Source organism: Ochotona curzoniae, unplaced genomic scaffold (genome assembly GCF_017591425.1).
Source record: "Ochotona curzoniae isolate NIBS_2020 unplaced genomic scaffold, NIBS_Ocur_1.0 patch435, whole genome shotgun sequence".
NCBI lineage: Eukaryota > Metazoa > Chordata > Mammalia > Lagomorpha > Ochotonidae > Ochotona > Ochotona curzoniae.
In genome coordinates, this window is record NW_024467012.1 from 234675 (window position 1) to 246815 (window position 12141).

At 40.2% G+C, this 12141-nt stretch overlaps 1 protein-coding gene across 3 annotated transcripts in view; it reads right to left on the reverse strand.

The window, feature by feature from the left end:
• LOC121167960 (dynein heavy chain 3, axonemal-like) overlaps positions 1 to 12141 on the reverse strand; it is a 119389-nt gene that overhangs the window by 93290 nt on the left and 13958 nt on the right. For 2 of the 3 annotated variants that reach the window (XM_040997684.1, XM_040997686.1), the window contains exons 10-15: positions 10887 to 11066; positions 8024 to 8160; positions 6107 to 6212; positions 5739 to 5917; positions 4231 to 4415; positions 2878 to 3001 (exon numbers count right to left, since the gene is read on the reverse strand). In XM_040997684.1, coding sequence (XP_040853618.1) covers positions 2878 to 3001; positions 4231 to 4415; positions 5739 to 5917; positions 6107 to 6212; positions 8024 to 8160; positions 10887 to 11066 — 911 coding nt within the window. Of the gene's footprint in view, positions 1 to 2877; positions 3002 to 4230; positions 4416 to 5738; positions 5918 to 6106; positions 6213 to 8023; positions 8216 to 10881; positions 11067 to 12141 lie in introns of all 3 variants that reach the window. The other variant, XM_040997685.1, reaches the window with a different exon arrangement.

Sequence of the window (12141 nt, forward strand, 5' to 3'; positions counted from 1 at the left end):
GCTACCTACACAATTAAGGGCTAGAGGCTGCCTTTTTACATTATTAAAATCCTTTTACAAACTCAATGAACTGTACGTATACAGAAACCTAAATTCTTCCCAGAGGGCAATGGAATATAAGTGACTACCTTATAATATTACTATTATTATTGTTTTTAATTTCTTGAAATTGCTTAGTACATTATAGTTTACAAAGTTCTTTCATGTCATAAAAATTCTATATAATAGTGTATACTTGGGAAATGAGTCTGAGTGAAAGAATTACTATTGGGAACCATCTGAAGTCTAAAAGGGGAACTTAAAGATGGTGGGATGTGGGGGGTGGGACTGGTACAATTGCTCACTTGGCTAATCATTTGCCTGCAAGTGCTGACAACCCATATTGACTCCAGTTTGTGTCCAGGCGGCACCACTTCCCATTAAGTTCCCTGCAGGTGGCCTGGCAAAGCAGTAGAAAACGGCCCAAAGTCTTGAGACCCTGCACACATGTGGAAGACCCAGAAGAAGCTCCTTGTTGCTGGTTTTGGATTGGCTCAACTCCAGCCATTGCAACCATTTGGGAGTGAGCCAGCAGACAGAATATCCTTCTCTCTGTAACTCCTTCTCTCTGTAAATCTGCCTTTCCAATCAAATAAACACTTTAAAAAAAGTTAGTGGTTGTCCAGACTTCTGACAGAAAGTAGACTGCACGCTGATATTCAAAGCCAGCAGTATGAAAGGACTCCTTACAGAGATGAGCTGTGGGTAGGGCTAATGAAAAACAAATAGCAAAGTATAAATCACCTCAAGATTAGACTCAGAAGAGAAGCTCTATAAGACCTAGGGCTAAGGTGACACAGAGAGCTAGGCTGAATATGCAGGAATCATCAAGAGGGACTCGGTTGCTGTTAAACCCCAGGACCATGCAGGCAGAGAAAAGAGAAATAGCCTTTCAATTGTTCTCCATCCTCCCATAGGAATCTCTAAGGGTAAAGACCTACCTGGATCTGAAGACAAGCAAATTGGTGACTCTGAGACAGGGAGTGGGAATTAGGGTTTGGGTGGGAGCGGCAAATGGAGAATAACTGGTCCTGAAGCCAAAAATTAATGTGGGTTGGGAAAATAAAGCCAAGTTTCTTTGAGAGGAAATAGGATTGTTTTTCAGAGAAGATGGATTCATGCATGACTATTGCTCAATCCTCCTTATAAACTGTTCTCAGGATTAATGCGTAATAATGAACACAAGACTTAACTGTTCATCAGAGAGAGGCCTGAGCCCAGAGTGGCCTCTCTGGGCCTTCTCTAGAGTCGTTCCTCTGCTGACCTTTTGCTGTTAAGAGCTAAGGAAATCAGTGGATAGGATCTTATGCATAATCACCCAACACCACAAAGAAACCAGTACTCTTCTTCCATCATCAGTGCAAGTGACACTGTTTGCACTTCTCCCAGGGCAGGGCCAGTCCTCATTCCTCTTAACTTGCACAGCACCTATTGTTGCCCACGAGCCTTACGGTAAGTTTTTAAAAGTATGCTTGTAAAGCAATGTTTTAGAAGTTGGGAAGCATTTTTCTCCCAAAGAGGTCACTGTTGAAGGGAGAAGGGAGTTGAATGTGCTGGAATGCTTCCCATGTGCTGGCTATCACCTCAGCCTAATCTCAGCTCAGGGAGGAGGGGTTAATGTTACTCCATCTTCCCAGCAAGGGACAGAAGGGCTTAATATGATGAGGAAACTTGCTGCTGTTCATTCATCTAACTAAGAATGGTTTCCTTTCCTAACTAAGCATGAAAATGAGTTTCATGGGAGAGGTTGTGAGTGTGTTGCATGGGGGTAGGTGGGAGGTAAATGGGAAATCTTTGTACTTTCTGCTCAATTTGGTTGTGAATTTAAATTTACTCCAAAACATAGTCTGTTCATTTAAAAAGAAGTCAGTTTCATCCCTTAGGCTAAGTTCTATTCTCAGGAGACAGTATTCATTTAGGAAGAACAAGGTTGTAGGAAAACAGACAAATACATTTTTTTCACACTCTCAGGGAAGCAGGGTGCAGGCCATATATTGCTAAAGGAATAACTAAATGAGTTTACCTCCCAAACTCCCATACTTTTATCTAGCTAGACTTTTATCTAATTTTTTCATTTTTGTGACTACTTGCAGGGATCGTGGCAGCTAAAACTGTCCAGTTAGCATTCCATGTGCGAAGGGGAAACACACGATAATTGGTACAATCTATGGTTTCTAACAAATGTTAGACACTGGTGTGTGTGTCTGTCACGTGAATGGCACTCGACCCACTTTAGGAAACTGTAGGATTTTCCAGCATATCTCTATTTCCTCTACGTCTTTTCATTTAGTAGCCAGAATGCACATATGTATCTAGAATAAAGCATAGCATATGATACAAATCCATAACCAATACCAACTGAATTCATTAAAACAATGAAGGTAAATGATTACAGCCCCCATTCACACTGAAAAAGATCAATTGTCATGTAGGCAATTTCTCAGCTGCCTCCCATGTTTTTTTTTTCTTTTTACTAATGTACTAATATCTCACACAGCCACAGTCTCCAATTCTGGGCTGACAATTTTGTTATTATTACTGCAAGATGTCCTTATTACATTCTACTATTTTTGCCATTTTTTTTCCCCCTCTCTGCACTGCCAAATTCCAATTATCCCAGGCAGGGAGGGAAGACACCTGCAGGGGTTACTATGATGAAGCAAGCTTAAATAGAACATGCTTCAGTAGGAAGCTAAAGGAAATCCCATATCCACCAATTGTCTTCAGATTTCACCCACGCATGGCTGTTTCGGAGCCTCTCGATAGGAGCAGGAACCCACAGCACGGGTTATGAAGCCAAGTCTCATTTCTGAAACAAACCCCAGGCTCTCCCTGTACCTTTTAATGAGATCCATCTCTGCCTGGTCCCTCTTGCTAAGGAGCAGGTTTTGGCTGTTTTCGAAGATTTCTTCAATCTGGTCTGGCCAGAGGAACAGAGTGCTGTTCAATTTGATATCCTCTTCTGCAAAACATAGATAGTCTGCTCCAGGACAGTGCCCATCGTAGGTCAGTGTGTGGGGCATTCATTAATTAGCAAACTAAAAAGTCAATATAAGCAGGTATAAGGTGGGCAGAGAATGGATGGGCCCACTGTGTATAAAGGATAGGTAACACAGATCAGACATTTACAAGGGCTAGGTTACATGCTATTACCATCCCTGTTTTCACAGCTGGTTCACTAAGCAGGTAAGCCATATGGTCCGGGTCATACTGCTAGGAGGCAGCACTGCAGATTTCAGACCCAAGTCTAACTGACTCCACAGTCTATGTTATAACCACACTAACTTACTGCATTCCCAGGCTAGGTATGGGTAGAGTCAGAAAACTGGACTGACATCCTGGTTCCACCTCCAAACTCTCTCATCTGACTCTTGTTTTTCCTTTTGGCTCAACAGCAGTAACAGAATCAATGTCAAATGTCCTATCCATCTTACGATGCTGGCCAATTAAAACGTGTTCCGTAATGAGTATAAGAGGCAGAGTCTAGGGAGAGGCCAGTGTGTATACACATGGACAAGGGCAAATCTCTTAAAGGGTAAGTGGTTAGGGATCCCTTTTCATTCTTAGTCTCTCCCTCCCACCAACTTCTTTGCTCCCTGCCTCCCCACCCACATACAAACACCATACAATTCATAGGCGTTCTTAAATGGGGACTGGCTTATAAAAAGCCTCTCAATTTTTCCTTCAAGAATATAGTGCTCACTTCCAAACTCTAACATGGTCCAAGGAGTCTTCAAGGGACTCTGACAATTTCTGTCTTTTTAAGATATGCAGGAACATGAAAGAAAATGTCCTGGTCTCTTCAAAGGTGGGATTCTCTTAACACTATAGACCAGAAAAAGCTATCCTTTTATAAAAATGACTCTGTATGTAAAATTAACTTTGCAGGAATACCAAACATAACATGCCAAGACAAACATCTAAGAACTAGAGATACCCTTCTTTTGGGCTAACAAAATTCCCTTTGGAAGATTCAAATTCCTGTAGGCTAAGAGCATCAAACTAATACCTCTAACATACGGGGATATTTCAAAAGCAGCTCTCCCTATAAGTAGTGATAGGAGCCCTATAATCTTCCATTTCCCAACTCCTTATATGGTTATAAAATATTTTTATATCTTTCATATATACAAAACATACAACATTAGCATGCATTCATAATTACATATGCACTTATGGTATGGAACTTACGTGGTAAGTCTGCGTAGTCCATGAGGAACTGTAGCCGTTCAATTGCATCTCTAAGCTGCCTTCTGAGTTTGAACACGGTGACATCGCTGGATTTCTTTAGGAATCTAATGAGGAACACCAGCTCCTCAGTGTTGCTGGGGACTTCACTGACTTTGTCTGCTATTGTGCTGTACTGGTTACAAATGCTACAGAGAGGAAGAAACAGTCACAACACCATCATCAGCGATGTCATTAACACTCATCAAAACACACGATTCCTGTCTGAAGACTTAAAGGTTTCCAACTTTTCTGTCTGTAATTCTTTGATACTAACATTCATATGCACATTATATGCATAATATTAGGCTAGTAACTATAACAATATCTGACATGGCGTAAGCTTAGGGTTCTAAACATCATTCGAATCATTATATATATTAACATATTTAATTCTCACTATTCTAAGACGTAGTTACTACTAGTCACACTATCTACATTTACCATGGAAGAAATTAAGGCTGAGTAATTTTATCCAAACAGCCAAGATATGAACCAGGGCTGACTAAAAGCCCATTCTCTTTCTTTTTCTTTTAAAGATTTATTTTTATTGGAAAGGCAGATATACAGAGAGAAGAAGATAGAAAGGAAGGTCTTTCATCAGCTGGTGCACTCCCCAAGAGGCCACAATGACTAGATCTGAGCCAATCCAAAGCAAGGACTTCCTCTGGGTCTCCCATGCGGGTGCACGGTTCCAAGGCTTTGGACCATCCTCTACTGCTTTCCCAGGCCACAAGCAGGGAGCTGGATGGGAAGCAGGGTCACCGGGATTAGAACTAGTGTCCACATGGGATCCCAGTGTGTTCAAGGCAAGGACTTTAACCACTAGGCTATCGCACTGGGCCCTGAAGGCATACTGTTAACACCACAGCATTCAATAGCACAGATGATTCAAGTCAGCACAATGTCGCAAGGACCATGGCTTTTACAAAGCTATTTCAGAAAAGGAAATATCCACCATCCACCTCGGAAAAATAAAATGTGCTGCTACTGGGCCTACAAATGGGTGACAGCCTGTCTGATGATGAAGCCGACACAGAGGAGCGCTGAGCTGACAGAACCGGAGTACATCCTCATTGAAATGCTAAGACCCTGAAGCTAGACATTCCTAACCTCCCCAACCTCACAAGGGTAAACACGCCTTGGTTAATCTGCAATGATGGGTAAAATGAAGACACAACGTAAAGACTGAACAATGCAACCTCCAGATTTACACGGCAGAAGTGTGCCTTACAATGAGTCTAAGTAAGTACTGTGTCTCAATATATATTCTGGATGACCTGTGAGGAGGGCCCCTGGCCGTGGACAGCCATGTCCAGGAAGCAACTTGCATTGCTCTAAGGCTGTATGCAGCAAAGCAAAGGTTTCAGGATCAGTCCAGTCATTGCTAGAAAGCACACATTTTGGGTTCTTTTTGATTTCCCAGTCGAAGCCAAACATCATTGCTCTCTGTTCGCACAGAATTTTGATACCTGGTATTGGTCTCCCGGTTGACATCCACTTGGAAGTGAATCAGACGATCTTTCAGATTCTGGGCTCGCTCACAGAGATCGTAATTTAGGGTCATGGTGTCAAGGCAGAACATGGCCAAAGGCACAGTTATATGCATGGAAGCGATTTCATTTCTCCGCCTTTTTATGACATTGATATTCTATAGAAAGAAACATTTAATACCTTGATTTACCTCTGAGATTTTACCCATATGTCCCCAGCTTTGCCCCCAGTCAACTTTAAACCACTGCTGATCATCACATGTTCCCCAATGAAATACACTGACTACTAATTAGAGTGGCTATAGCACATGTCACCAAAGCAGGAAATATTAAGCAGCATCTCCTACCGCCACAAAGTCCTCAATTTCATGCTTTTCTTTCAGGAATGCAGTGATGTCCTGTTCTGCTGTGTTATCCAACAAGTCATTGTATTTTGTGTACACATTTAAATATCTTCCATATTGAAGAGCACAAATCAAACACACGAATATAGATCAACAAATTAGTTGAGTCGGAGTGGCACATGGAGGAATGATAACATTTAAAAACTAGTTCAAGACCAGTAAAAAGAAATACAATATAGCTAAAGGCACAACAAATTTAGAAATTTTGCCAATTCCAATTTTGCTACATCTTAGCTATCAATAATTTTTTTAAAATTCATTTTTTCAAAGATTATTGTTTTCAATTTTAAGTGGAAATGACAATTAATACCTTATAGATTATTGTAAATTTTAACTGTAATAAAGTATATACAAAGTAATGGATATGATGCTGACACAAAGTATATGTACAAAATTTCACTCATTCCAACTCCAAAATTCTAATTTTAAAATGAAAATTGGAATTAATGAACTTAAAGTATATTAAAATAAGTTCAAATTAAAATAGACAGTACTGAGTATGTAAATTAAGTTAGTGGAGCCCAGTGCTACACTTTCAAGAGTTGGCCAGAACTTTAGATTCCAAAATTGAGATGCAAAGAAAAGCCTGTGCAACTGTTGGTCCAGAAACACAACGAGTGCACATACGATCTCATGAATAAAGAAAACCGAAGTTTCAAATAGAAGCCTCCAAATCAAATTCAAAAGGGCAGGGCTTCCAAATCTGAGGCCAAGATGGTCTGATCAAGTTAGCAGTTGTTCTCAATTGAGGGCAATTATGCCTCCAGGGAACATTTGCCTTTTCTGGAGTTATTTTTGGCTATCACACTTGGTGGTGGGGGTGGAGAAGGATGTGTCTGGGAATTTGTGGGGTTGTTCCTACTGACATCTAGTGGGAAGGGGATGCTAAACATCCGCACGAAATCTTGCACAGTTCAGCATTTACTGGCTGCAAATGTCGACGGAGACACAGGTAAGAAAGTTTGGGTTGTGGTTACTGCATGTTCTGGCTTGAATGGGACAGTCCAGGTGTACACCTGATGTCTTATGGTAATTATGAATAACACCCCCTGTGCTCTTAACAGCCCGTGGTCCAGAAGCCACATCACGGAGTCACCCTACATGTAGCTGCTCACTCATGGGTAACTATGAGATGGTCTGCATTATGATGATTAACGAGGATGGGTTATGGATTCAGATGCCTGGATTTCAATTCTTTCTCTTCAACTCACAAATCCAAGAAACTCTGAAAATAAAAAGTCGCTTCAAAATTCATTTCACAGCAGAAGCTCATCTAACTTCATGTGAGGCTACCAGTAGATAGATAACAGACAGACAGGCACAGTCTTCCATTTGCTAGCTCCTCACTCACCCAATGCCCTGAACAGCAAGGGGTAGGCCAGGATGAACTCAGGACCCAGAAGAATTTGGGTCTCCCAAGTAGTGGCAAGAACCCAAGCTTCTGAGCTATCACTTGCCACATCCCAAGGTATGCATTAGCAGAAAATTGGAACACAATCAGAAGTGGGACTGAAATTCAGGTGCTCTGATAGCTGATTCAAGATGGAGACACCGCAAGTAGAGGCATAACTGTTAAATCCTAACACCTGTCCCCAGATGAGAGGTCTTTATAAAGTTCATGGAAAAGGGTGTTATGAAAAAGCTGTGCATGGATTTTAAAAATATATATAACCAAAATTGAATTTGTTTATAAAATTACTTGATTCATTGAAAAGCAGGGAAAGGGAGTGAAAGAGAGAATGGAGAAGAGATTGATGTTTGTTGCTGGCTGATTCCCCAATAGCTGGGGGAACGCGAACATACTTAAGAACTGTAAACCAAAGGCTAACCAACCATGAAGTCATGGCAGAACCCACTTACTTGTGAGGTCCAACTTTATTTTTCTGAAAAACTTCATAAGTTTGATCCACAAAATCATGAACAAGTTTTTCTTCAGGGTTGACAGTTCCAAGGCTCAAATTACATTCTTTCAGTTCTGGGAACAGGACAGATTCCACCTGAAAGAGGGAAATCAGATATGGCCACACAACATAAAATGGGTGATAACACAGAATGACATAATTTCCTGCAGTGGATTCAGCTCTGGGGACACTGGCTGCATCTTTACTCTTTCCTCTTGTTGGGAACTAGAAACACCCTGAGGTTCTCTAGCCCTCAATTCTCTTCTTCCCTTCTTGCCTGGATTACTCATCTTTCAAATCCCTGCCCTATCTAAGTCATAATTCCAAAATGTTTGCCTGGGGCCCAGGAGGATACTAGGTTTCTTAGTTCAAATCTTACCTTATGAAACTTTTCTACTTAAGGCATATCACAATTTTAATTAAGAAAGTATGTAAAATATCATCCTAGGTACATCACAGAATATAAAACCATGAAGGGTCTGGATCTCATTTTCAGTTCTTCACTTTTGCAGCCCTAGAGCCTAGCAAGAATGTGACACTTAATAAGTGCTCCAAAACACTACGTAAATAAAGCAATGCAGTTGGCCTTCCATGCATGTCACATGTAGATTCAATCAATGGTAGAGAGTATTTGGAGGGGAAAACCTGTTTCTGTACAAAATATGTAAAGACTTCTTTAAAAAAAAAAATCCTCACTTCCCTAAACAATATAGTATCACAACAATGTGGGTAGTATTTCTATTGTGTTAGGTATTGTAACTAATCTAGAAATGAGTTAACATGTACAGGAAGATGTAGGTGGAGTAGATTACAAGCAAGTACTCTACTAATATTACTATGGGACTTGGGCACTCTCAGCTTTGGGGACTTATAGGAGGGAACACTTGGCAAGAGTAGCTCTTATTATAACAGTTCTCCTCTCTTACCCCGAGCCACTAGAGACACAAGTTCTAATGCTGACTCTGCCACTAAATGCCTGAACAACCTTAGCTAACTTTCCCCAGAATTTCTATTTTGTCATCTGATAAACAGAAGATTATACAATGTTGTTCTCTCAGCTCAAGAAGAACTAAACTACAGTATTACAATCATTAAATGCTTAGGTTATCTTCTCCAAGAGCAGAACTCTCCAACTCTTGAATGCGGGTGTGTGTGTGTGTGTGTGTGTGTGTGTGTGTGTGTGTGTGGACAACACTCTACTTTGTATGACTTATGCATGCTGCAGTGTCACTACCAGAAACTCCTTGTTTTCCACTCCGCTGACAGTCTCAGAAAAGACCTTTATAGAGTACTTAGCTGCAGTAAATGAATTAAACACCTCAGAAAGGCACCCACTGCAAATGACCTTTATCCTCTTTGGCCGACCCAAACATTTTTAAGTCAGTAGAGGTGCAGCTTCTTTGCTGTGGCCATGTTACAGAGAGTGGCTGAAAGCTGAGTGATGGAGGGCATGGTACTGGTCAATTACAGGGATGAAATGGTTTAAAGAAGGATAACTGGAGTCCCAGATCGTGAATTAGATCACAGGTAGGTAGGATAATAGATTACCCCTTGAAAATAACTCCTCAGCTTCAAGAAAAACTTTCTACGTTTAAACATGTTGGCTCTCTGATGCCTTATAGAACCACATGTGAAATAAAATAGGAGCAATCCTGAGCTTTCCATGTAATTAACAGTTACTTTATCTCTCTGCCATTCTGATCCTGGACTCCTTGGTCTCATCATTCTATTAAAGGAACCCTCCCATGCATGTCTCTAACTGTGGGCTTCTCTGGCGTTCAAAGTGGAAAGAATTTTTCCAGCAAGAGATACTGGGCCATGACATCCCCCTTCTTAGTAACACGTGTTTTCCTCCTGATTAATACACTAACATGACTGAAAAATACCGATTTAAATTATACTCATTGCATTTTCTGTCCCCTCTATTTCATGTAACTCTATTTCTGCATCTCAGTCACTTCTTCTCATTTTACTCTTCAGTATTTGCATTCAGTATTCAGTATTGTTTCATTCAGTGATATTGCTGAGACAAATTATTTCTAATAGTTTCTTCAGTTTCCTTTAGTATTTCTAAAAAGACTGTAAGCTGTAAGAGAATACTCAAGAGAATCCAGGTATTTCTAACCTATGGAGAGGCACAGTGTATACGGGGAGACTGGGGTGGGAAGAAATGCAATTAATCAAGAAATAAAAATAAACCAAAGAAACAGAGATAACCCAAATGACTCACAGGTCCCTTCCCCATGTGGGACTAGAAACTGGCCTGCTTGTCACATCAACCACCCAGAGAAACTGAGAAGAACATCACATGTGTGGGATATTTCTGTCTGATACACAAAGTTTACTAACAAGTAGCTGGAATATGTAAATTTGCCCTGGAAAGAGTCTAGGTCAGGAAGGAAAGATTTATTCTCTCCTCTAAGGAATCTAGAACAACTTAAAACAAACAAATGCAATTAGCCATAATTTAATAAAAATTCTTTGCAGTTTCATGGTAACCAATCCATGGTGAATTATTAACCCACGCTGGGCATGGCTTGGGACACATCTTCCCTTTGGAAATTGGCCTCACTGAAGAAACTGTACTCCTTCACGCAGTAACACTCAATGCCCTTGTTAGAACCACAATTTTGGGCTGCATGGACATTTGTTTATTGTTCCAACTGTCTCTCTCAGTTCAAAGGGGAATCAGAATATATCCTCAATGTGACACTCCCCTATCTGAACATTACTTCGATTGTGTCTTGGACAAATAGCCATTTAAATATATTTAGACAGTAAGTGAACAAAAATATGAATGGATGATTAAGTGAATACTATACCTTGGGGATCCCACAAGAACTGTTAATAATCTCCAAAAAAGAATTATATATTAATTTCCAGCAGTCATCGAATGATGGGTTAAAGACAATAGTGGGTTCACTGACTTCAACTTTGATCATGATTAGCTGAGGTATAAAGAAATCCATCTCTTGGTAGGGTTCCTTGAAATCATTCCCATCCTGCAGGAGATACAAGACAGGACTAACATCTCAAAATGGGGCCTTCCAGAAACAAAGGTATGAACTGTACATATTTTTAGTGCCACACATGAACACTAAAAGAAAATGAGAGCTGGAGCAGTGTAGTCCACCCTGGGCTCACCCTTTCCAAAGAGTATATACAATATTATTCACTTTGGTTAGTAGTTACTACCCCTTAACTTCTTTTTTTTTTCTTCTTTTTTAAAAAATAATCTTACTTAGTCGAGTAGGGTACAAAGGGTCAAAGGCTACAGGAAAGTGGGTAATACAGTACCCCTTAACTTCTAAATCCTTATCGTCCCTCAGAAAAATATTTTTGTCCATAGGAAGCCTGCTTCCCAGTTGAATATGGTTGCCTCTAATTCTGTACTTTCATATTCCTCTGTACTTCGTTTCTTGTAGGGATTTATATGATGCATCTAATTTTCTCTATTATACATTATACTTGAGAGCAGGTTCCATGTCTGACCCATTTCTCTTTCCCAAAATAGCCAAGACAGCATTTAGTACAGAGCAACCATTCAATGAACATGATGAATATAAAATCATAAAATGCTATCTGTATACTTTGAGAAGAGTTGCTTAGAAGCATGTGAGTTTATTTCAGAAGTTCAAAATGTCAACATTCCTACAAAGCAAATACTGATATAGAGCTATTTCTAATTCCCTACAAAGGTAGGTAATACAAGATACCTTTCATAAAACTACAGTGCCTAATGAAACTGCCAAAGGGCAGCTATAAAGGAGTTGTCTAAGTAACTGATTTTACAGATTTCTAGATATGTTTAAGGATGATTGATCAACATTTGTGGTGTGCCAAGTATCTGCAAATTTCCCCCACTTTCAGAAACCAGTATTTTACTCTTCCTTTTCAATGGAGTTTTTAGTGACATTTGTTTCAGTGTCTAGCTTTCTCTGCTTAGCAAAGTAGGTGATGACAGGGCCATCTGTATGGTAGGCCTCCTCAAAGTGCTAACACTGCAGTCAAAACTCAGCAGCACTGGATTCTTTGTGCTTTTGAGCAGAGTCAACTGTTTTCTGTTTGTATTTACTG